The 26,818-nt window shown below is 41.8% G+C and overlaps 1 protein-coding gene across 3 annotated transcripts; it reads left to right on the forward strand.

The window, feature by feature from the left end:
• Positions 1-1,900: 1,900 nt before the first annotated feature.
• LOC138774741 (NEDD8-activating enzyme E1 catalytic subunit) lies at positions 1,901-21,881 on the forward strand. 3 transcript variants are annotated; one of them, XM_069955688.1, is made up of 18 exons: positions 1,901-2,012; positions 2,113-2,151; positions 5,231-5,351; positions 6,717-6,797; positions 8,374-8,456; positions 8,655-8,735; positions 8,985-9,028; positions 9,884-9,948; positions 11,757-11,912; positions 12,461-12,563; positions 14,596-14,709; positions 15,493-15,546; positions 16,888-16,924; positions 17,015-17,096; positions 18,283-18,383; positions 18,859-18,922; positions 19,005-19,059; positions 21,369-21,881. In XM_069955688.1, exons 1-18 carry the CDS (start codon positions 1,960-1,962, stop codon positions 21,455-21,457), a joined length of 1,422 nt encoding a protein of 473 aa, XP_069811789.1. In that variant the 5' UTR covers positions 1,901-1,959; the 3' UTR covers positions 21,458-21,881. The 3 variants fall into 3 exon arrangements, with proteins under 3 accessions (XP_069811789.1, XP_069811790.1, XP_069811791.1); XM_069955689.1 differs by lacking the exon at positions 2,113-2,151 and having other exon boundaries at positions 1,902-2,012; XM_069955690.1 differs by lacking the exons at positions 1,901-2,012; positions 2,113-2,151 and adding an exon at positions 2,171-2,294.
• The last annotated feature ends 4,937 nt before the right edge of the window (positions 21,882-26,818 follow it).

The raw sequence follows: 26,818 nt of genomic DNA on the forward strand, positions 1-26,818 counted from the left end.
TCTGGAAAATGAAAGGTGGAATCTGATTGGTTGCTAGGGGCAACTGAGCCAGTTTCACTTTACACCATGTTTGATAAATGTTCCCCACAGCCTCCAAAAGTGCAGAAGTGGATGTGATAGCCCTTTAATTCTTGCAGGGTGCACCTATTCTATATGGATAATAATAATAATAATAATAATAATAATATAAGCTTACATGCCATAGAGATGGGTGTGTACTATTTGTACTATGCTTTCTACACATGGATATATAATGCATCTCGTGTATATCCCATCTATAACCATAACCTGTGTAATCTCTAAGCTTTTCATTTAGTGTTCTTATTGCCCTAACCATAGGCTGTTTGCTTGGTCACATATGTGTTTAGAGGGGTAGTTCACAAAAAGAATTCTTTCAAATCAACAGGTGCCAGAAATGTGTAATTTACTTCTAATAAAAAATCTCAAGTCTTCCAGTACTTATCAGCTGCTATATGTCCTGCAGGAAACGGTGTATTCTTTCCAGTCTGACGCAGTGCTCTCTGCTGCCACCTCTGTCCATGGCAGGAACTGCCCAGAGTAGTAACAAATCCTTATAGAAAACCTCTCCTGCTCTCCAGTCTGGAAAGAATACACCACTTCCTGCAGGACATACATCAGCTGATAAGTACTGGAACACTTGAGATTTTTTTAATAGAAGTAAATTACAAATCTCAAAGCATGGAGCACTAGGGGCTGGCCTCCAGTGTGACAAAACCCCCAGTGGGCCTCCCTGCGTCTGAGTAAAAAACACAAAACAATGTTGCTTTGTGGCATCTGTTGCAAACTTACAGAAGATGTAACCCTGCTTTCCCAGGTGACTTAAAGGGGTTTTCTGGGAAAAATTAACTTTTCCCCTAAACATGAGAGATTGTGAGGGTCCGACCACTGAACCCCACGGCCATCTCCGCATCGGACCCCACTGGCTCTGTTATGAATAGAGCCCCGGCACATGACCCACAGCTCTATTCATTCCTATGGAGCAAAGTACAGACCCGGGGTTCTATTCATAACAGGGCCGTCAGGGTCCCATACAGAGATCGCTGGGGGTTCAGGGGTCGGACCCCCGCCACCTCCTCCTGTGGATAGGAGAAAAGTACATTTTTCCCAGAATACCCCTTTAATGTCAATATTACCTATTTGGCTTGGAGGGATTTGACTGACGGATCGTGGGTCTCCAAACTGCGGCCCTCCAGCTGTTGCAATACTACATTTCCCATCATGCCTGGGCAGCCCAATCCAAAGCTTTAGCTGTCCAGGCATGATGGGAGTTGTGGTTTTACAACAGCTGGAGGGCCGCAGTTTGGAGACCCATGAAGCACACGGGACGTACATGATGGATTCCCGGTCTTGTGGAGCTATACACGCTCTCTATATACAGTGTGCCAGTTACCTAGCTTTCCTGGGTTCCTGAAAGGCTAAGATGCCTGGGGCAAAGATAATGTTCAGCCCTCTCTATTACTCAGCTTTCCCAGGACACTGAAAGGTAAATATGGCGGCCTGGAAAACCTGGGTTACAACCTCTGTGATGAAGGATACATTGATCATGGAAGACACCATTGTGGCTCCACAGTGTGGCCACTCAGCTTTCCCAGCAGCCTGAACAGAAAGGGGGATTTCCCACTATATAACATGTAATATAATAGCCTGTCTCCATAAAGCCTTAGGCAGGCCCCATATAGTGATGACTATGACAGCAGGGGGCGCTGTAGCCGGCTCTCATGCAGCTGCCATTCTGCTACATCACGACACCTTCTACTTCCAGCCGTATTTCCCATGTCTGAAAAGATGCTGTGACTCGCGCTATGTTTACTCCGTGTTATTAATAAAGTTATTGAAATAAAAGGGAAAAAAAAAAGTCCCGCGTGAGAGTGCAGCGGCGGTCGCAGCAGCAGCAGCATCTTATGGCCCGTCTACGCTGACCACGCCTCCCCGGCGCCGATGCATTGTGGGAAGAGAGAGGCTGAGGCAAATATGGCGGATGCTGTAGAGCCGTGAGTATCTGTGTGTGCAGTCAGGGTCCCCGTCTCCCCCCGTGTCTCAGGCAGGAGAGCGCACTACAAACCCTTCTTTTATTCTCTCTCTCTCTTTTAGGGAGAAGAAAAGAAGGCGGATAGAAGAGCTGTCTGACAAGTTAGTGCCGGCACAGGGGAGGTGGGAGGACATGGACAGGCTGGAACCAGGCAAACAAAAAAGCTTTATACACAGCAGAGGAAGCCATAGCATCCCCTCCATTGTATATAGGGGAGGGGCGAGTCAGCTGTCACTCATCAGGGGTATGTGTGTAGTCGGCTCACCTCATGGCACCCGGGGCTGGATAGGCTTCTAAAGGGAACCCCCACCAAGCCCTGACATCAGCCTGATAGGCGTTGTAGTCTCACCACAGCTAGAACATTCCTAAATGGAGGCCTATGGGTTCATTTACTGTGTGCAGATATAGTGCTATACAGAACTGTGCCCCATCCATAGGCTCCCATATACAGAACTGTGCCCCATCCATAGGCTCCCATATACAGAACTGTGCCCCATCCATAGGCTCCCATATACAGAACTGTGCCCCATCCATAGGCTCCCATATACAGAACTGTGCCCCATCCATAGGCTCCCATATACAGAACTGTGCCCCATCCATAGGCTCCCATATACAGAACTGTGCCCCATCCATAGGCTCCCATATACAGAACTGTGCCCCATCCATAGGCTCCCATATACAGAACTGTGCCCCATCCATAGGCTCCCATATACAGAACTGTGCCCCATCCATAGGCTCCCATATACAGAACTGTGCCTCATCCATAGGCTGCCATATACAGAACTATGCCCCATCCATAGGCTCCCATATACAGAACTGTGCCCCATCCATAGGCTCCCATATACAGAACTGTGCCCCATCCATAGGCTCCCATATACAGAACTGTGCCCCATCCATAGGCTCCCATATACAGAACTGTGCCCCATCCATAGGCTCCCATATACAGAACTGTGCCCCATCCATAGGCTCCCATATACAGAACTGTGCCCCATCCATAGGCTCCCATATACAGAACTGCCATTCCCCATCCATAGGCTCCCATATACAGAACTGTGCCATGCCTCGTCCATAGGCTCCCATATACAGAACTGTACCATGCCTCGTCCATAGGCTCCCATATACAGAACAGTGCCATGCCTCACCCATAGGCTCCCATATACAGAACTGTACCATGCCTCGTCCATAGGCTCCCATATACAGAACTGTACCATGCCTCGTCCATAGGCTCCCATATACAGAACTGTACCATGCCTCGTCCATAGGCTCCCATATACAGAACTGTACCATGCCTCGTCCATAGGCTCCCATATACAGAACTGTACCATGCCTCGTCCATAGGCTCCCATATACAGAACTGTACCATGCCTCGTCCATAGGCTCCCATATACAGAACAGTGCCATGCCTCACCCATAGGCCCCCATATACAGAACTGTGCCATGCCTCATCTATAGGCTCCCATATACAGAACGTGTTTTGCACAGTGTACATTTATTGGAGTGGCGGGCTGTATAGCAATGCAATATCTTCTACTTTCTGATACTGTGCTGCAGATATTGGGAGAATAACAAAATAACTATGCTTACCTCTTCGCACTCCCCCGGCATTCCTCTGTGTTGTCTCCAGTAAAACCCCGCGCGCGCACTGGTCAGAGTTGCCGCTACTTCAGAGATGAGCTTGTTGCAGTAGTGACAACCTTCTCAGCCAATCACTGACTAAGATGGGGGACAGTGCCGTGTCCAGTGACTGAGCGGGCAGGGGGGGGGGGGGGGCACCGCAGAAGAATGCCAGGGGAGTGCGGAAAGGTAAGCAAAAGGCTCTTTTTTTTTCGTTTTCCCTCTATCAAGAATTTTTAAGCACTGGTTAAGCCCTAAAAAAACCACAGCCTGTGGATTGTACCTGACTAGTACAGAGATATAACTTTGGGCACGACGGTAACTTTTACACGACGGTAAAAATGGATGCTACAAACATACGAGTATATGTCATTCTAAGTCAGAGGAGTTTTATAACTCTGCAGCTTAGTGTTGTAGGAACTTGCTTACTATATCAAGGTTTCCATGAATAAAAGAGTAAATGATCTCTTCATCACAACTCATAGAGGGACATACAGAGGAAGGGAAGGGGGGTCCAACAGCTACCAGGAGGGATCAGAAAGATGCTGATACAATTTTCTTGTTAACGGGAGAGCAAGCTCTGTGTTGGTGATAAGACTGAGATCACATAATGAAAGGATTCAAAATGTATAGGTGCAGCAGCTGGAATAGAGCAGATTACAATAGTATCCACAGTATAGGCCCACAGATCTGCCACTTTTTTCATCTATTGGGCCCTGCAAGGCCTAATAGATTGGCAGTCAATAAAACGCTACAATACAGGGGGATGCAGTGTAATATGTCATGCAGCCAAGTCTGCTAGTACAAAAGAATAAAATAAAATCAGATAAACAGTTCAGACAAAAAAAACAAAATAAAAAATGTTCCTATAAAGAAACTGATATAGTTCAAGAATATTGAAAATTAACAGAAAAAAAATATTTGTGCGCATATTGTACAAAGAACAATGATAAGATGCTGGGAGTGGGGGAACTGTATGAATATGCGCTGCGCTGTAATGACAGCGCCACGTGGCTGCTTCATTACAACGCAACACATATTCATATAGTTCCCCTGTTCCCTGCATCTCATCACAGATGCTGCCCAGGTGGGGGGACTCAGCTACAGGCATTCCACATACGTGTTCTGTACGGAACGTTGGAATGCGGCCTTATATAATAATTAATAATTATATAATATATATTATTTTACTGACTGCCCAGTCCTACTAAATCACGGTATACATAGAGGGTGGCAGGACCTGGCATTGATATGGTCGGTGCTGGTGGTGACATCTTGTTCTAGTAATATTGCACCACCACCACTTAGCTATCCATATAGTGGAAATGGTTACAGCATTTAAAGGGTAAATATTTGCCAATCACCTTGTCATCTGTTGGTTCTTGAATTTCCCCTTTAAGGCTTCGTCCTCACTATAAGCGAGCGGTAGGTAAGTGAGCTCCTCGGCTGTCATACTTCAGGGCTCGTGTATGTGATGGTGGTGGTCATTGCAGCCTGAGAACTTCTGATGTAAAGTTCATGTCCATGTAGACGAAATGTCAGTGAAATGTACTGTGTTCTATGCAGAATGGCTGTGGATGTTGGGTGTGGGGACACTGGAGACTGGGAAGGTCGCTGGAACCATGTTAAGAAGTTCCTCGAGCGATCAGGACCTTTCACACACCCCGAGTTCGAACCAAGCAACGAAGTGAGAACCCCCACATTTACATTCATCTATTTGTAGCTTTGCAAGTAATTTTGATTGAGGACTCTCACACGCTCTGTAGTGTGCCTGTAATTGTTGACCTACAATTACGGACAGCAGTACAGACACGTTCTGTATGTGTTACAGGGCCTTGATTCGTGCAACAAAAAAACAGGCAGGTCCTAGTACGAACCCACAATTGTGGCACGAATCACTAGTGTCTATTGGATGTGTCTGTGTATTTCAGACGTGTGAATGCAGCCATCTGCAGTTATGGGTACACTATGGAGCATGTGAAAGAGGACTAAGACTTTATTGCCCTATGTCATGTTTTGTTCTGCCTATGTGTTAATAAACCAGTCCATTGTATAGTAACCAGCATGCAAGTCTGGCAGCATGGAAGGCAATGTAACCTGCTCTTCTATAGAGAGGAAGAACAGCTGTGTTTGCCAGGTAGTGCCAGACATATTAGTATAGACAGCTTTGCAACCATAATGTGCTATTGCTCAAAAAAAAAACAAAAAAAAAACCTTTGAGATATTTTTAATGAAATATTTCATATAATTTTGTGTATACAGCTCCTGCACAGATCTGTGTGTCACCATGGTCACAGACTACATTAAAATCCAGTGTGTGTAGTCGGAGATTTGTATATTTGTCCTTTATATCTTTCTAAGGCCTCGTTCACAAAGCCATAACGCATGGGTGCATGTGCTGCCCGCAGTCACGGACCATTTGCTGTGTCATGAAGGGGATACTGTCTATAGAACCCGGATGTCAAGTGCAAGTCCTGTATTTTGTGGCATGATAAGCGGCCAAACGGATCAATTTTCTAAATGGTTTGTGGAAGACCCCATAGAAATCAATGGGCCTTTTTATGTCTGTAAATTAGAATTCTGATTTACAAGGAGAAAAAAAACGTGTGGACGAGGTCTAAGATGCGAAAGAGAGTGTGACTGCATAGTGTACACACAGGTTTGCATAAGAGCTGTAGACACTAGGACTAGAGATTTTTAGGACATAATTGCAAACTTTTTTTTTTTTTTTAATACATTGGCACAATAAAGAGAGTGTTGCCAATGTGGCCATGCCCCTCAGGGTACTGTTACTGTTGTTCTGTAACCTATACAGATACACTTTATTTTCCCCTTAAATAAAGGTTGTATAGATAGGAGTAGCGTTTCTCATGGTCAAGTTGACATGTTGCTTTTGTGCAACTATTCTATAAATTTCTATATGTGTAGCTGACCTGATCATCTGTAATAGCATGATAACAATTCCATTGCATGTAATGGTGCTAGTGTAGGATATGTCATGTATTGTTTGCTCTTATATCATGTTTGTATTAATCTATTTCTCTTTCTCCAGTCTTTACAGTTCCTCTTAGAAACCTGTAAAATCCTGGTTGTTGGAGCTGGGGGATTAGGGTGTGAACTTCTCAAAAATCTGGTAATTTTCTGTCATATGTGCTTATATTATCTGTACAATAGCCAGCTGGTTGAGGGTATATTCACATCTAATTTTACACCCTGTGAAATATGTTGGCAAACCAGGATAGTAGTATTACTACTTTACTGCAGCATACCCATATACCCATAACGGATCTATTTACTTCTGAGGGACTGAAAAGCATGGCCACCTAACATGTAGAAATGGACTAAATGTCATCACTTTTAGACTTTGTCCGGTTGATTTTATTCAATGTATACCATGCGGGTACACATGTTGCAATAATATTCTACACTTTACAGACATATGCCATAAAAAATAGCACTGGAATAGACATGAACTTAGCCTTAGCAATATACCACATAGATATCTGTATGGGAGGACTACACATATGTTTATATAATATCTGAAGGGTAAGGCAGCCATTCAGGGAACATAAAAGAGAAAATCTGTGTCACGCTCAGCCCCCTCAGGTACTGCACTCAGCAGAACATTTTGTATCCTCTCTGTCCAGAATATTGTGTTCATTTGTGGAGGTGCCTTGTATCCAATTCTTTATTACATATTCATAAGCTTAGGCGCAACAGATATCAAATTCCGTATAGCCTGTGATTTATAGTTTTTCAGGGCAAAGGGCAATAGGGACAACCATTGGGAGTCTGTTCTTCCCCCGGCTGCAGATTACTCCAGCTTGTGGTAGGATCGATCGTTCTAGTAAAGACTACATTTAGCTAATGCATTAGGGCTTGGCTCTATGTGCAGTCTGCTCCTTGTAGAAGGAGGTACAATACGTTTCCTACATCCTGAATTATTGCTGAGATTATTGGGTCAGGATGTTGTAAGAGACATCTTTTATGTCTCCATAATGAAAGAAAATGGTCTGTGCTTCATTATTGGGATTAGAGATGTGCGAATTTACAGATTGGTTTCAGAAACATGACTGTATGTTTCCCGTGCTTCGCTGGTCTTTATAGATCTAGATTTTCTTATTCCGCATCTCATGGACATGATGGAACGGACTGTTCAGGTCATGTCAGAACCTCGATTTAACAGTTGTCCAAGAGTTGTCCGGTGATTGGCCTTTTTTTAATATATTTCTGCTGTTGCATATAAAACAATAAACATGTTATTCTTTCCTGTCAGCATTCCTTTGTGTCCTCCTCTAGTCTCACCAATGTCCTCCGCTGACTGCAGAGCCTCCACTTTTGAGTTGAATTTGTCTCTGGAGTAACAACCTGCTTAGCCAATGGCTGACTGAGATGGGACAGCCTCTTTGCCAGTGATTGTGGTGCTTGTTTATTGTTCTATATGCACCAGCAACAATGTATTTAATAAGGCTGACCGCCGGACAACCCCTTTAACTTGTGCAGCTGTGAGAAGCGATCCAGTCCCCACGGTCCAGTATTCCAACAGAACGGTTTCAACAACTAGTGTGATTTATGCCTTTACAAATTGCTACTAAGTGGATGTCTAATAAAGTGGCCATTCATTGTAGGTCTCTAATTTATACAGTAGTTTAGTGTTAGAGGTGACCAGGAGGATTTATATCAATTACATATTTTTCTCTACTCATCAGGCCCTGTCAGGGTTTCGGCAGATCCATGTCATCGACATGGACACCATAGATGTCTCAAATTTGAATAGACAGTTCTTGTTCCGGTAAGTCATGCTGTAATTTTTGTGTTATTGTTAGGACAACTCTCTTCTTCCTCTACATTTTCTTCTAATTATAGCAAAAACTTCTGATTATTAAGATGTTTTGAGAGGAGTATGAGAACATTTTTTTATCAGTGGTATATATTACTGCATCCTTTCTGCATCTAACATTATATTACTTTTTTTTATTGTGCTTTTCAGGCCTAAAGATGTTGGAAGACCCAAAGCCGAGGTGGCGGCTGATTTTATAAACAGCCGAATACCTGACTGTTGTGTCACACCGTATCCTTTCCATAACTAGAATTATGATGGGCCAGATTCCCTCACAGATTATAAATGGTTGCTGAAATTCCCAGCAGAGGGAAAACCCAGAGATGTGCTATGTGACCCTGAGTGTACATGCACGCTGAGGCTTTTTTTTCATCCTTGAGAGGATATGTACAGTCTATAAAAGATCAAGATTTCCTTCCTCATAGCCTCATAGACTGACATAATCTGATACATGTTTCCCTTAACACGTGGAAAATCAAGACATTATAAAAAGATTCAAGATTTTGATGAATCCTTTTACAGAGGTAAAATGTCTTTACATTTCTTTTACATTTCTTTTACATTGTATTTTGTTTGCATGTAGAAATTAACTTTATTTTGTGGGACAGTGTTTTTATATGAATTATGTTTTTGACTACATGGGCTTGTTTTTTTGATGGATGATCTGTAGCTACTATTTTTGCCATACACGTGTCTTTTTGATAAAAGAGCAATAAGGCTATGTTCACACACCTTCAAAAGGTTTTTTTTGGATGGCTATCATTTAACAACAAATAACGGCAGTTGTTTTAAAATAAGTCTGGCATTATTTTTCTTTATCCCCACTAGGTTTTTGAACATGTAATGACTTGTATAATACATTGCAGACTTCTGTAATGACCTTACTGTTACTTTATTAAACCTAGTTTCTTGCAGGGTGTAATGGGAGAACTAACATGGCAGGCCCAGAGGCCTTCACTAAGGCCTCATTCACACGATCCATGCTGCGACACCCTCCGCGATCCTCGCTGCAAAAAAAATGTCATGCCTGGATGAGGACCGCTTCACTCCTAATGGGGGATCTGTGCCCTCCTCCGCACTAGGACCTGTCCTATTATTTGCACCACGGATCGTGTAAATGAATTAATTTGAATGTTTCCTAAAATTGTCCGTGGTCCCAGATCCACGACCACGGACAATTTTAGGGACGTATGAATGCAGCCTATGACCTCTAGCTCCCATGATAATCCTGCACCTTGTTATCATGTAACAGAGGCTGCTTCATGTTTTCCATGTGCACATCTGCCATCTGTGTATGCTGGATATGACCTAGGGGTTAAAGGACATTATATGTTTATTCTAAGCGTAATTGTATCTTTCTGCAATTTGTACCTTTTCAGATTTCCATATTATAGTGTGTGGCTTGGATTCCATTATCGCCAGGCGCTGGCTGAATGGGATGCTGGTAAAATACCTATACATTTTTCTTATTTAAAGAGTCACTGTTTCAAAAAACTTTTGATATGTTATAGAGAGATGTCAAAAGTTTTGATCGAGTCTGAGTGTTCACCGATCGGAAAAAAAAACAAGCCAGGAGAAGACCCGTTGTAGCGTGTTCTCTCCCCGCTCTGTGTTAGAAAAAAGAGTTGGGCTTATAATGGAACTCTATGAAGGCCGACTCCTGTTCTCCCGATCGGTATGGGTTTAAACACTCAGGCCGGGACTGATCAAAACTTTTGACATGTCTCTACGACACGTTAAAAGTTTTTTGAAACAACAGGTACACCTAAAGAATTAAAATATAACATGTTGGTCACTAGGAGTGTTTTCTATTTACTTATATCTTCCACATTTCTAATGACCAGTTGTTTCTTAAAGGGCTAGATCAGGATAGATGCTCTCTTGTTTTATCAATGATTAACATTAATATGGAGACAGACAAACTTCTATAAATCTGTATGGAGGGGCATAAATGTAATTAATACATTAATTTCATCCTATATGAGCTTCCCTGTTTGATACGTTGGGTAGAGTATTTTTGGTGGACGCAGTATACTAGTTTACTAGTTTACTAGTATAGATGTAACAGGTCTGTCACTGTCGGGTTCTCTTTTTAAAGGGAACCATTCACCCCGTGGCCCCCGTTAGAAACAGACAAACAGTTACATAAAGGTCAATATACTTACCATATCGCTCCCGGTCCCGTCCCGGATCTCGTTGTTGACACGGAGAAATCGCCGATTCTTCTTCTCCCGCCCATTATGGTAATGAGCTGAGATGAGTCCAACGTCCATAGGAAACGACGGACGAGTCCAACTTATTCATGAGGTCCTCTTCTAGTCGCCGCCCATCCACGCCTCCTGGAACTTGATTGACGTCTTCAGTCTTCAGTCTCCTCACGAATTCCCGCGCAGGCGCCGTTGCGAAGGTCTCGTCATCTCTTCTGCGCCTGCGCGGTAAACAGGATACGTGCTTGTGACGTTCCTGTGTACCGCGCATGCGCAAAGTCCAACACGTCACTTCAGCTCTGACAGTCGGCGCACGCGCAGTAAACATTGAAGCTGTGGAGCGGCTTCAATTGTGAACTGCGCATGCGCCGAAAAGGACCGTCACGGCGCCTGCGCGGGATCCGGCGAGAAGAAAGAAGACGAGGAGGAAGAAGACCCGGCGTCAATCAAGTGTCGGAGGCGGGGAGAAGGCTGGACTTCGGGCCGGTGGCGCTCATTACCATAATGGGCGCGAGAAGAAGAATCGGCGATTTCTCCGTGTCAACAATGAGATCCGGGACGGGACCGGGAGCGATATGGTAAGTATATTGACCTTTATGTAACTGTTTGTCTGTTTCTAACGGGGGCCACGGGGGTGAATGGTTCCCTTTAAGGATACCTATAGTTTCAAAAACCTTTGAATGTTATATGACATTTCAGAAGTTTTTGGTTCTTGATGCCAAAGCCAAAATGGGCAGAAGTGCCGGTTTGGCTGTTGTGCCCTTAGTTTCCTCAGCTTTCCTGAAATAGATGAATATGTGGTTTATGCACCTGGTACTTCTTACCCTTAGTTTTAGTGAGCAGTGAAGGTCTCAGCACTTGGACCCCCACTGATAAAAGCTTATGACCTCACTTACACATTCCAAAGGTGGTTAAAAATGACAGATATCCATTAAGCTTCAGAGAAACGTCCGAGAAATTCATTAAAGCCTAGTGCAAAGAAAAAGTAATATGTTGGTGTTTCTTTTTGGTGTATTTAATTGTTATCACCAATATTATTTGGTAGATGTCGCTTTTGAACTATGAAGATGGAGTATTGCAACAAAGTTCAGTGATTCCTCTAATTGATGGTGGTACAGAAGGCTTTAAAGGAAATGCCCGAGTTATCTTACCAGGAATGACCGCATGTGTTGAGTGTACTCTTGAATTGTACCCACCACAGGTAAGGAAGCATGTTTTTTATATTATATATATATATAATATAAACTGAAAACCTTTCTGTCATTTGTATTAGTTTTGGTCATGCCGAGTCATTGAGTGCGCCAGGTATCACTCCTGAGACTTGCTACATTTCCAGGATCGCAGTGAGTCTCCGGAGTTGAGGGTATGTGCACACCACAGAAACAAGCAGATTCTGCGGCGCGACCGCCACTTGTAGTTCTGCCTGTCCCATAGAATCAATTATATTTGCCGGTGAAATGTCAATTTTTTGGGCAGAAGGCGGAATTAACCAGCAAATATCATTAAGTATATGGAACGGGCAGAACTCCAAGCAACTGCCGGGGCAGGGTAGTGTGCACATACCCTGAACAGGTTTAGGGGGGAGGAAAGCAGGAGCCTGGTAAGTTAAGAAAGGGACCTTTGATATTTTACAAAGTTTCTTATCACTAATACTATGCATTTATGCTATTAATCTTTGTTGAAAAAAAACGTTAAAATGTTACCGATTTATTCTATATAATAGTTTTGTGTTTTTTGTTGCTTTTCCAGATTAATTTCCCAATGTGTACGATTGCGTCTATGCCCAGATTGCCAGAGCACTGTATAGAATATGTCCGGATATTGCAGTGGCCAAAGGAACAGCCATTTGGAGGTATGAAAAGTAATTTTATTGTCAGGTGGTAAGCATCTTCCTGTTTTGTTAAGAGCATTGGGCAGTATGTATTTCTGTATGTTTGTGTTTTATGTGTATGCTGTGGGTGCCTGATGACAGGGTTAGGCCTCGGCTACACTGGGACTTTTTGTTGGACTGCGGATTGATTTAAAGAGTCACTGTTGTATTTTTTTTATTTTTTTGCAGAAATCAATAGTCCAGGTGATTTTAAGAAACTTTGTAATTGGGTTTATTAGGCAAATATGCCATTATCTGCATTCAAAAAGCCTTTTCCCAGCCCCCCTCCCCCCCCCCCTCTTTTCCATTCACTGCAAAATATCAGGAAATTGTGACTTGTTGCATCAGACACAACCCGGTCTGTTCTGTCCTGTTTTGGTTTCTCATCTCTCTCCACCCCTCCCCTGTCCATAAGCAAGCCATTAAGACAGGGGGAGAGCCTCAAACTGTTTTTTCAGGATAAAAATGCATTTTTCGGCTAATAAACCCAATTACAAAGTTTCTTAAAATCGCCTGCACTATTAATTTCTGGAAAAAAAAATTAAACGACAGTGACACTTTAAGCTATGAAGTGATAGCTGCAGTCCAAAGTATTGTATCAACTTATTCTGTTGGGCTGCAGTGGTGGCTTAGTAGTTAAAATCAACTATCAGCTGCGACAAAAAGTCCCAGAATAGCCTAGAGCTAAGGCAAGGTTCATACCTCATGTTTCTGCTCTTATGTGCCAAAATATGTGAGAAAATGTGTACATAGCGCATCCTATTGTTTTACTTTAATAAGGTTAAGTTGCCTGACTCCATGAATCAAAAGCCTCTTACTCTCCTACTGATAAATTACTGTAAATGTTTAGAAATGAAATAAACATAGTCATTAGTAGACTGAATGGCTAAGGCTCAGGTATGCAGCAGTGTATAGCAGCAAACATAGGCCATGCAATAAGCATTAACCTAGCCTTATAAAGACTGATGCAAAATACTTCAGTCTGAAAGTTACCTCAGGCCAGTTTTACATAGTTGTAATTAGAGATGAGCGAACCGCGTTCGGGTTCGATTCCATCCGAACCCAAACGATCAGCATTTTATTAGCGGGGGCTGCTGAACTTGGATAAAGCTCTAACGTTGTCTGGAAAACATGGATACAGCCAATGACTATATCCATGTTTTCCACATAGCTTTAGGGCTTTATCCAACTTCAGCAGCCACCGCTAATCAAATGCCGAAAGTTTGGGTTCAGATGGACTCGAGCATGCTCGAGGATCGCTCATCTCTAGTTGTAATACAACCACATTTTTGTGTCCTGACCTGATCGTGATTCTGATGATCCAAGCCCAGGTGATCAGACCTGCGGTCAGGCAGTGTTGTACCCGTGTGGTGTCTCACACAGCGTGTCTTAGAAGACCACTAGTCTTTGTGGCAGTGCTTTGGGCCCAAGCTAGAAGTGGATTTAGCAGGAAGGTGTTTTCTTTTTGTATTTCCTTATGCAGTGTAAGTTGGCTTTGGCCAATAAAAATAAAAACTGCAGTGTTTTTAAAAACTACGTTTGTCACTAGCCTATGGGTATGTTCACACTGAGTCAAACAGGCGGAATTCTGCAGTGGAACTTTCCACTACGGAATCCCGCCTGTCTCAGTGTGCCATAGCCTGTCTATGGGAGAGCGCATGCGGAGGAGAATGCACTCTCCCATAGAGAAGCAGTGTCACACTGAGACAGGCGGGATTCCGCAGCAGAGAGTTCCGCCGCAGAATTCCGCCTGTTTTACTCAGTATTAATATGCCCTTAGGGTTGTAAAATATTGACATCATATGTGTGTCCTAAAGGTGCCTATACACCTTCAATAACTGTTGGTAGAATGATCGCCCTCTCAATAGTTATCTCTCCCGTCCTTCCCATACACATGAAAATTCTGCACAGCCGGTTGCGGGTTTGGCTGACATCAGTAGAAAGTTCATTGTGACCTTTAGCTTGTCTTTTGTAAAGTATTTTACTACAATGCTGTTTTTTTTTTTTTCTGCAGAAGGTGTACAGCTCGATGGAGATGACCCTGAACATATTCAATGGATTTTTAAAAATTCTTTGGAGAGGGCGGCACAATATAATATCAGAGGTGTAACATACAGACTTACTCAGGGTGAGTACTAAAAAAAACTAAAGTAATGTAAGTAGAGATGAGCAAATCCGCTTTACAGTAAGAACGAAGCAAATCGCTTTGTTCCTACTGGCATTCTACTCATCGGCTCGCTCCATGCAGCTTCTCCCCAGGTTCTGGGAAAAGGTGAATCTCATCCTGAGAAATTTCTCCCAGGACTGGATCCATCTTTTTTCCTGAACCTCGGGAGGAGCGGCATGGAACTGAACACACTTTAAAGCTCTGCAGCCCAATAAGCGGAATACAGAGAGAAATGAATCGCTTCTTCTTTCCTACTGTAAATTCACTCATCTCTAGTATTTACTATAAAATAGTTTCCCCTCATTTGCCAATGGAAATTGCAATGGTGTAATACAGATCCCTATTTCAGCCTCCATTGGCCTATATGAGGACAGTACAGCTTGGTAATAAGAACTAGTGAATTGTTAAAAAAAAAAATAGTGAAATGCTATTATAAATAATTTTCTTAGATAAGCTTATCTTTAGTTTTGTAGCCTGGCAGTTTTACTGCACATCTCACAGCCTTGTTAGAATATATATCCTCCACCCTTACGCTGGGTTCACACATAGTAGTGATTTTCAGCTTTATATATTGTATCTGCTCCTGGTTTTGGTTACAAATACCAAAATTCTAAATGTGTGAAGCCAGCCTTAGGTCTTATAAGGTTCAGTGAAAGAAAGATGTAATCAGCCTGTTGCACAAACCTAATTTTCGTTACATTCTTCCTGTTATGTCCAGTGTATAATGCTTTTCTCTTTTTTTAGGTGTTGTGAAAAGAATCATCCCTGCTGTAGCGTCTACAAATGCAGTAATCGCAGGTAAAGACTAGTAAAATGTTTAGTGTAATAAAAGTAACATGGTTACACAATATTCTGCATTCTTCAAGGCTGTCTTCACACTAGGACCATGGTAGCCAATCAGTGTGTTGCCCAGCCGCAGCCACTGCGCTGTGAGTATGTTGTGACAGTGAACTGCCAGGACCTGACAGACTCGCAGCCAGATTTACGCTGCGAGTCTGTAGGTCTGAACTTAGGGTCTGTTCACACACACAGACTCGCTGCGTAAAACTCGCACAGAACTCGCATGAAAGTAGCTGCGTTTTTTGTGGTGTTGAACTTGCCTGTGAAAATCAAAACTCGCATGTAAAAATCGCACCAAACACGCAGTGAGAATACACATACATTGACTTGATAGCAAACAGTATCGCTGTGGATTTATGTGCAAGAAACTCACAGCGATAAATACGCAGCGAGTCTGTACGTGTGAACAGACCCTAAAATGGACTTTCACCACAGATGATGAGGCCCAGGCATCCTCTTGGTCAGTCTGGTGAGGCCCAGGCATTGTCTTGGTCTGTTGGGTGAGGATCCAGTAGAAAAAGTTTGAGAAGCACTGGTCTAGACTGCAGGTTTCTCGGAAGCGACTTCCTTAATTGGGTACTCCTGTGAAAATCTTTTTCTTTCAAATCAACGGATTTAGAAAGTTATATAGATGTGTAATTTACTTCTATTTAAAAACCACAAGTCTTCCAGTACTTATCAGCTGCTGTATGTCATACAGGAAGTTGTGTATTCTTCCCATTCTGACACAGTGCTCTCTGTTGCCACCTAATGTGAGACAGGAGCTGTCCAGAAATTCCCATAGAAAACCTCTCCTGTCTCGGACAGGGGTGGCTGCAGAGATCATTGTGTCAGACTAAAAATAATACACAACTTCCTGCTAGACATGCAGCACCTAAGTCCTGTAAGACTTGATATTTTTAAATAGAAGTAAATCTACAAATCTATATAACTTTCTAAAACCAGTTTATTTGAAAGAAAAAGATTTTTGCTGGAGAACCCCATTTAAGCATATCTGGCACATTTATTTAATGTGGCCCTCTAGGTCTCTAGTAATTTCTTAGTAGTAATAGTGCTGCATACTCTCAGCTTTACCAGTACTTTGATGGCAAGAGCAGCACGGAAACCTAGACCCACCTCATAAATGCCAATGTCAGCTGAACATTACTCTGCCAATAAATATGTTTTCGAGAAGAATCCCTGCAACATGTCAGTGTAACACGTATTATTTTTGTGTGTTATCTTACAATGGACAGGTCAGATGTCACTATAATGGAAGTGTAACAACAGTGATATGTAATGCTGCATTTGTCTTTTCAGCTGCCTGCGCCACCGAAGTATTCAAAATAGCCACCAGGTAAATAACGTGATTGAGATTTATTCCATAGGTCCATTCCTGACTTCAGTACATTTTAACAAAGATTTTCTGTTTTTCTTTGTGGGGCAGTGCTTATACGCCACTGAATAACTACCTGGTATTCAATGATGTGGATGGTTTGTACACGTACACCTTTGAGGCAGAAAGAAAGGTACGTTATATAGTGTCCAGTTACAGTAAACCATTCATTCTCCTCTGGTTGCACCTTGGTGCATTCTCCAGGTCTGTCTAGGTTTGTCCAAAGAAGACTCTTAATATTCTATTCTGGTGTCTGCTTACCTATGTACTCACTAGTGCTACAGTTCTATATTGCTGGTTTGGACAAATTACCTGATTTGGCAACATAGTTCCCTGTTAACACTAAAAATATTTTAGAAAAGTGTTAACCCCCCTCTTCCCCTTCATGTACAATTAAAAAGGTTATGCAGAATTCGAATAAGCATAGCCACTTCCGCCACACCTATCCCCAGATTTTGTGTAGTATTACAGTTTGGCTCCTTTCACATAAGTGAAACTGAGCTGTAATACCCACATCCAAACTAGAGTACTTTTTTTTTTATTTTTTTTGGCTGGAAGAAAGCAGTCATGTTTTTCTGAACTTGGGATAACGCCTTTAAACATCTATAAGAAGACCCTCTTAAATTAATTAAAAATTGATCTTCGATGGGAGTGGTCGTCTCAAAGAAAATGGCCACAATGGATTATGTATGGTGGGCTGGAAATCTATTACACAAAATCTGGTCTGGATACAAGAGTGGTATTCTAGAGCAGTTTTACGGTATATAGTATTGCTGGAACCAATATGACACAATTCTTTAACTGCACAGTAAACAGCAGAATAGTCTTTTTCCGTCCTTCTCCCTCTTCCTTCATATTGGTTTTGTTATAGATATATGTGAACAGCAGCAGGGCTGTTGTAATATCCTGGCACAACCACAACATAGTGTACAGAGCCAAGGCCTCCAGCTCTGTGTCGTGGTTCACCCAGCAGCTAACCAAAAAGTTTAGTCCATAAGTTATATGTACCTGAAACCATTACAGATTTTGAGTCACAAAAACCAAACCCTTGGCAGCTATGTCGATGGAAAAATAAAATTATGGCTATTGTGGTAATACCAAAACAAAAAACCCTGTGTGCCAAAATAGGCTCAGTCCTAACAAGTTAAAACTTTAGAAACCCCCTTGAATATAAGCAGCGAATATACCATCTTGTAATGCAATTTATTTATTTATTTATTTTTTTGGGGAGGGGGGGGGAGGGGGGAATTGGTAGCACAAATTGTGGTTTTAATTCAGAAGTCTTGCTTATAAATCCTCTTATATATTTTTTTTAACAGGAAAACTGCCCTGCCTGCAGCCAACTTCCCCAGGAAATACAATTCCCCTCCTCAGCTAAACTTCAAGAGGTTTTGGATTATTTAATAAATGACACATCATTGTAAGTCATGAAAGAAAGGGCATGACCTTCATAGATTCATGATGACATCGCAGTGCCTAGTTCTAACTAGGAAGACAAGCACCAAGTAGATAATAAAGATATTTAACACTGGTAGAAATGCAGTCAGCTCTGTTAATAGGAATATGTTTCCAATACTAACCATTCAGCAAGTTCCGGCTAGTCCATTGACCCTTTCCTTAGAGTGAACCAGTCTACTTGCCTGACATGTCTGCTTTGGTGACTACCTGTATTGCCTTTTGGAGCATCTGTTCTCAGATGTGCTGTTGTAGCCAGTTAATTCAATCCTCTTTTCAGGAATAATGATGGGGGAACACCACTATTCAAGTTTATATGTAAAGATGCTTCAGAATTGTTACTTCATGGGGTAATTGCTGAGTGTTTTAGCCAACAGGTAGAATTATAAAGACTTTACCAAACCCAGTAAAAAAAAAAAACATTTCTTTGTTTTCTGTAGACAAATGAAGTCTCCAGCAATCACAGCAACTCTGGATGGGAAGAATAAGACCCTTTATTTACAGGTAAAAATATAAGTGTAGACTCCTTCCTGTATTCTTTAAGCTGGATACATGCAATTGCTTAAAACATCCCTGTGCTTTGCAGACGGTAGCATCTATAGAAGAACGAACAAGACCTAATCTATGCAAGACTTTAAAAGGTAATTTCTGATAAATGTATAATGGAAATTTTCAAATGAGTCATTTTCAATTGTTAAATGAGTGAACTTGATTAAGGGTACGTTCACACTTACCGGATCCGCAGCTGATTTCATTTAAATAACTGAACACAGCATCAAATCTGCACCATCAAATCTGCTGCGGATCCTGTTGGTGTAAACGCACCGTAACGTGTTTTTTTTTTTCTTGTTGTTTTTAAGATATGCAATGTAAGTACATGTGTAAACTATAGAATAACAGAGGCCCTTTCATACCATGTAGCACTACAGTCCCACCTGCTGGTTGTCGTGGTCCTTGGCATTACATCCTGTTGATGACACATTATTGGCCTATTTTAAGGACCGGCTATCGGTTTGATAACTAGGAAATCTGCTGTTATTTTAAATCATGCAGCATAATTGTATTAGTGGGAAATGGTCACTAATTGCCCATGTTTAGTCCATAGTCCCATCTCAAATACAGTCCTATAGGCATTTTATCTTTATTTCATGTCCATTGATTGTCGCAGTGACAAACAGAATCTAATTAGTAAAAGCCAAAAGCCTCTGACCAGTTCCCTTTAGGGATCAACATGGACTATTAGGAGAATCTGATCTGGAATGGAGGCAAAAGAAACATTCTGGTCTAATAAAAAGATGTGTTGTAATAGAAACACAGTAAATTACTCTAAATTGTCTACATCATTACCCCCTTCACGTCAGCCATACAGCTATAGGCTGGGTTCACACACAGTATATTTCAGGCTGTATATTTGAGGCTGTATAGCAACCAAAACCAGGAGTGGATTGAAAACACAGAAAGGCTCTGTTCACACAATGTTGTAATCAAGTGGATGGCCGCCATTTAATGGCAAATATTTTCTGTTATCTTAATACAATGGCTTCTGTATTGAAATAATGGCCGTTATTTACCGTTATATGACGGCCATCCCCTCAATTTCACCATTGTGTGGACAGAGCCTTTCTGTGTTTTCAATCCACTCCTGGTTTTGGTTGCTATGAGGACCTGACATGAGGACCAAATACAGCCTGAAATATACTGTGTGTGAACCCAGCCATATACGTCCCTGCTGCACATGCAGCAGGAGTGTATATAAACATTCCAGATTGTGTAGGGATTTTAAAGTGTGCAGGGCTGTTTGAATGCGATGGGTTTTGCACACTTAACTGTCCCCAGACCCGGGCATAATGAAAGACAGCTGCGGTCCTGCAGCTGCCTGTTATTAACCCCCTTAAATGCCCCAATGTATAGTGATTGCAGCGTTTAAGGTAGTCAGTGACAAGACAAGCACCTATCACTGACTGACTGTACCGACAGGCGGGGGTAAGCCACTTACCTCCGTCCTGTCGAACGCTATGGCATTGCATTCATCACTATATCAGAGCATTGCATATATACCCTCCTAAAGAACTTAAGCACATGCACAAAGTGGTAGCACATCAAAAAATCTTTTATTACAGCACTATCATAAATACAATTATGCAGGAGTGTTACAAGAAGGGAAACAAACCCCGAATACTACTCTACATTAAAAACACTTAAAATGTCAACATGTGCCCCGCTGGCGTTCCAGCTGGGACTAAACAACCAACCTAACCCTGGACTGTATGTACAATTTAAAGTCTTCACTTTTTCTGCTTAGACAGATCTGTTAAAGAGATCAACATATACAGTCCAACAATATAGCAGAACAATATAGAAGAAAGTCATCCCACGCGTTCCGCCGCCTAGCGGCTTCCTCAGGGGTGTGCGGCACATCCCTGAGGAAGCCGCTAGGCGGCGGAACGCGTGTTTTTTTCTTTCCATCCGACATATATATATATATATATATATATATATATATAAAAAATGTGTGTGTGAGAGATTATATATATATATATATATATATATATATATAATCTCAAAAAAATGCCCCAATAGACATTTATCCCCCTTCCCCATTATACAAATAAAAATATGAAAAAAATCAACATATTACATATGCCATATTATTATTTTTATATAATGAGGACACTTTAAAACATTGACTTTTGCTAGAAAAACTTTATGGGATAAAACTATAAATAACTTTCAATGCAGGATTAGCTTATTCCTATTGTAAAGTACTCAGCTGTTCTGATATAGTTTCTGTGTTATGATGTTTGTATTTCCTGCATGTACTTTTGTGTTGTCCTCTTTCTCTACACATCTGACCGGCTCTCTTCATTCATTAGGCATATTTGCTACATTTATCAGTTTGTAACCAAACCCATTGATCCTATGAAATGTCTTGTATTTTCTTCCTCTATAGAGCTTGGCCTTGTCGATGGACAGGAGCTTGCCGTTGCTGACATTACCACACCACAGACTGTTCTGTTCAAGCTTCATTTCACAACTTAGCCAGACAGACCGAGGATGTGATCTCTGTGGCCACTTTTAGTTATTAAATTATACTACAGGACTGCAGTAAATTATGATACTAATATGCACTGGGAAGGAAGGCAAAACCAGTAACGGTGGCTGGCATCATGACGGTGTAGGAATTTCTGATTGGCTGTCCATCCATATGGTCAGTAAAATGCTCATGTAACATAGTCCCCATTATGCAATTATTTATGAAAGGGAAGAAACCGATTTTAAAGACTCCCCCGGAGCATTTTAAATCCACCATGTACAGTGTTCTGCTTAGTCTGATAACTGCTGTGTACTGTATAAAGGCCTGTATGTTTTATGTATGTTCTTTTCTTATGGCAAAACATGTAAAGTGTTTTGTAGGAGACTTGTAAACAATGTAATTAGGCAGAATAAAACCTTCTTTACCTTGTGTGTGTGTGAGGAGAATCTGCAAGGAGATAGCACTGTACCTATAGTGCACTGGGGTATTGGTTTCATAAGCACTTAAAGGAAATCTGTCAGCACCTACATAATTGCAGATCAGTCCTCTGTTGGCAGATATTGGCTGACAACGTGAGTGAGCAGGAGGCCGGGCAGCATTGGTTATTCAAGAAGATGATGGAGTGGTGAGGCACAAACACTGAGCCACAACTCCTCTTTGACTCTTTATTACAGTAGGACAAATTACTAAAAGGTAACATCCTCACTAGGGGGCTTCCAACTACAGAACACTGTCAGCTCCTTAGGTACGGCTCGGGTGCTGACAGATTTCCTTTAATTATGGCTCCTGCAGCATGATTCAGTGAACTTGTCCTGTCAGGTGTAAACTAATGAGGCTGGTGGAGGTGGGAACATTTTTTTTTACATCAGAGTCCTCTGATACCTGTGGACATTTGGACAGTAAGGCTCATCTGAGCATAGTGAACTACCACACTCATCTCTTTATGGCAGCTTACTATATCGGAGAAGTATAATTTCAGCAGGGTACTGTATTATGCCACGCTTATGTCCATGAAGGGGTTGTGTGGTCCTGCCAATGTACCGCAGTCCACATTCACAAGTCAGCAGATGGATGAAAAAAGACACAGTGCAATTCAGATGTTGCTTAGTTTTAAAAAAAAAAAAAAAAAAAAAGATTTTCCGTTACACTGGAGGTGAAAGCTTTTTCTTTATGTACAATGTTCCTACAATGTACAATGTTCACACTTATTTCAACTCCAGTCCTCACATCTAGATGTCACCATGCTGTGCAGAACACCCCAACAGCGGAGGTTTAGCGCATATACACAATAAAAAAAGGTAAGTATACAATGACAATAATAATACTTAAAGTGTCACTGTCGTGAATTTTTTTTTTGCAGAAATCAATAGTCCAGGCGATTTTAAGAAACTTTGTAATTGGGTTTATTATCCGAAAAATGCATTTTTATCATGAAAAAGCAGTTTGAAGCTCTCCCCCCTGTCTTCATTGTTCTCCTATGGAGAGAGCTAAAGAAAAGACCAAAACAGGACAAAAAAGAGTTAATCTACAAATCCCTCACTCGTTATCTGTTCTGACCATCACCAGTGACCTGTCTGAGCTCGGATTACAGCTGTCACCCAGCTCCGTGCCTGTAATCCTCTGTTATCTGCTTTCTGCTGCCGGCTAACTCCCTCCTTCCTCCTCCCCCCTCCCCTCTCCCTAGAACAGACAGGGTACGTCTCCTGCAACAAGTCACAATTTTCAGATTTTTCAGAGTGGATGAAAAAGAGGAAGGAGGGGGGGACCTGGGAAAAGGCTTTTTACATGCAGATAATGGCAGATTTGGCTAATAAACCCAATTACAAAGTTTCTTAAAATCGCCTGGACTATTGATTTCTGCAAAAAAAAAAAAATACGACAGTGACTCTTTAAACTTACGTTGGACTGCAGCACATCGCCCTATGCCAATTCTATTGTCTCATTGAGACGTTATGTGATAGGCATTGCACCTGATAAGTCAAATATGCCTCTCGTTCACTCGAGGGACCATCTGTCAGACGCAGACTCTTAAAATGCAGACTGCTCAATGGGACAAACACTGATATCAAAATTTATTTTTCATCATCACAATCTAAGTGCCTAGACACACTATGTTTCAAATAACCCCTCTAAAGCCCCTATTACACGGGGCGACGGAGAAGAGCAAAGGAGTACTGTCATTGATTGCTTGCTGCTAGCGCTATTACACGCATCGGCAGCAAGGGGGGCCGCGTGGAGCTGCGTAAGGCTGCCTGAGTGGTCGCTAGATAGTTCAGGCAGCCCATAGAAGATAGCAGCAGTCTGCTACCGCCACTTCAGATCGTTGCGATCTTATTCGTTTCTTTCAACATGTTGAAAGACAACGATAAGCCCACATTGTTCATGTCTGCTGATCGTTGTCTTTAGGGCCTTTAGTGTTTCACCTGTGGGGTCCTGCCAATGTACTGCAGTCCACATTTTCACAAGTGAGCAGATGGATGACAAAAGACACATTGAAAGTCAGATGTTGCTTAATAAAAAAAAAAAAAAGTTTTTCCGTTACACTGGAGGTGAAAGTTTTTTCTTTATGTACAATGTTCCTACAACAGAAACAAAGCTTTCTCCCACAATTAAAGACACCCTGCTGCTTTTCAGGGGCTCTATTGTTACTATTGTCTTTTTTGCTTATGAGTCTGCTTGGAGTGATGTAATTTTAGATTTCTAAAAAAACAAAATTACATTTAGGAGAGGGAAAACAATCAGAAATCTAATCGCCCCAAGCAGATTCTGAACCAAAAGACAATTGTAACAATATAACCCCTGATAAAGTAAGGCAGCAGGGTGTCTTTAAATGTGGGAGAAAGATTGCTGTTGGTGTGTTCTGCACATGAACCAGTCTACAGTGACGTCTAGATGTGAGGACTGGAAAGCTAGGCTGCTGAGATGGAAGTTGAAATATGTGTGAACATGTAGTTTGGCGTCTTTGGAGCTGCCGCACATTGTGTGGCACTTTAGTAGTTGTACTGGTGTAGAATAGTACATGTTTTTGGTATGGGTAAACAAAAGAGGGTTGTTTCCTTATACATCGAAGTGAATAGGGCCCTTGTGCACCTGTGAGATTAACTTGGACCCAGAAGGTATTGGTCTCTATACGGTCATATACTATTTAAGTGATGGCACTTAAAAGATATGTATGCTTGAGAAAGGCAGCAGGATGTTGGGGCTGACACGCGTTGCATTTTAATAAATACTTAGAGTTGCTATAAGTGTTGTGTCCAAAGCATGATCTGTAGCTGCAGTAACATTGAACTTTGTAGTACACATTCAGATCCTTGTGCGCTTATGCCAGCGGCTTCCCTGCTGGTTCGGTCCGGGCTGGCTCAACTTGTGCATTGCAAAGTTGCAGATGACACTAAACTGGGTCATCACAGAGAAGGATGGATCTAGAGAAGCTGGAGGCTTGGGCAGAGAATTGGCATATGACATTCAATGTGGATAAATGTAAGGTTATGCACCTGGGCCATAGAAATAATATTTACATTTGTGTGCTAAATAATAAAACAATGGGTAAAACTGCTTCCAAAAAGGGGATATTGGCGGACAGTAAACTCAACATTGGCTGCCAGGCCTAATCAAATTATTGACGCATCACCTCACATAGAATATTGTGTACAGTTTTGTACACCTGTATATTAGAAAGATATGGCTGAGCTGGAGCGGGTCAAAAGATGGCAACCAAGAGGTTATATAGTTTAGAGAAAACAAAAAAAAAACAAAAATGGATAGTGCAGAGATCTTTCTAGTGATCTTTTTACACCTAGGCCTGTAACCATGACATAAAGGAGGAGGGGGTAGAAACTTTCACATGTTGCATCAAATATTTAAAGCATGGGTCTCCAAACTGCGGCCCTCCAGCTGTTGCAAAACTACAATTCCCATCATGCCTGGACAGCCAAATCCAAAGTTTTAGCTGTCCAGGCAAGATGGGAGTTGTGGTTTCGCAACAGCTGGAGGGCCGCAGTTTGGAGACCCATGATTTAAAGTGTCACTGTCGTTATAACTTTTAAAATCTAAATCAACAGTAGATGTGAAATAAAGCAAGTTTGCAATATACATTCATTATTTTTCTGTCGTTATCATGCTATAAAACAAAGCCGAACTTACCAGAAATCCAGGTCCAGTCTCCTGAAGTCAGTCAGTGCTGGTTTTAAAAAAACAAACTAAACACTGGAATTCTGGCCAGTACAGAGAGTCACGGCTCAATCTGTCCTTCAGTCACATGACTGTCTTCTCTCTGTGAGCGCTCAGATGGCCTGGGATACACAGGACTTCCTGTTTTCTGTATCCTGTTTTTTGAGAAAAAAAAATCAGAAACCAGGAAGTGCCGTGTTTTCCATGATAACAAAAATAAATGAATGTAAATTGCAAACAATTAAATATCACTTCTACTGATGATTTAGATTTTGAAAGTCATAACGACAGTGACACTTTTAATATTTGCAAAAATTGTGCATCAGATACTTTTGTGTACCACAAAGATCTGGTTTTGCCCTTTTTTCAGGCTGTAAATAAATCAAAACTCACTTTTTGCATTAACAAGTGTGCTGTGGACTTTCTGTTCTCTATGAAGGGCATCATATATGTCTAGAGGAAAGAAGGTTTCACCATCAGCATAGACAGGGATTCTTTACTGTAAGAGCAGTGAGACTGGAACTCTGCCACATGATGTTGACATGGCTGATTTATTATTCAAGTTTAAGAGGAAGAGGGCTGGATACTTTTCTTCAAAAATATTAGAATAAATTGTTGGATCAATGTCCCATCACGCCTGACTGCCATCCTGGAGTCAGGAAGAAATCTAATGGACTATTGTGTTTTTTCTTAATCTTATCAAGTACGTTACAAGGGTCCTATTGTTATAGATAGACTCCAGGAAAATGATAGCAAGCTTCCCTTGGTTCTTTAAGGCCCTATTCCACGGAACGATTATCGGCCGATATCGGCCGCTACGGACGATAATCGCCCCGTGGAATAATTCTCCACTGACAGATGATGTGAGCCGAGAAAGGTTGGGGGTGCTGGACTTTTGCAGTCCAACCTTTTTGTTCTCAGATGGATAAACTGGCACCAGAGCTGTTTGGCTGTGGCTTTCCCCTCCCCATACAGAATGGTTGAATGTTTGTGTATGAGGAGACTAGGTTACCAAGGTATTATAGGTGTATGTGGATCTTAAAAAAGCAAAAGCAAACATTATCTGAAATCCAGATGAGCTAAAACATCTGAACAAAGGAGAGCATCCAAAGGAGAAGTGCACAGATGTAGATAATGTACACTCACCGGCCACTTTATTAGGTACACCTGTCCAACTGCACGTTACCACTTAATTT

Source organism: Dendropsophus ebraccatus, unplaced genomic scaffold (genome assembly GCF_027789765.1).
Source record: "Dendropsophus ebraccatus isolate aDenEbr1 unplaced genomic scaffold, aDenEbr1.pat pat_scaffold_1075_ctg1, whole genome shotgun sequence".
Classification (NCBI taxonomy): domain Eukaryota; kingdom Metazoa; phylum Chordata; class Amphibia; order Anura; family Hylidae; genus Dendropsophus; species Dendropsophus ebraccatus.

Excerpts from the sequence above, each read along its gene's own strand:
- LOC138774741 (XM_069955688.1), top strand. The coding sequence starts at position 1,960 with ATGCATTGTGGGAAGAGAGAGGCTGAGGCAAATATGGCGGATGCTGTA. Across the intron at positions 15,547-16,887 it reads TACAAATGCAGTAATCGCAG|CTGCCTGCGCCACCGAAGTA; the intron begins GTAAAGACTAGT and ends TTGTCTTTTCAG. Across the intron at positions 19,060-21,368 it reads TCTATGCAAGACTTTAAAAG|AGCTTGGCCTTGTCGATGGA; the intron begins GTAATTTCTGAT and ends CTTCCTCTATAG.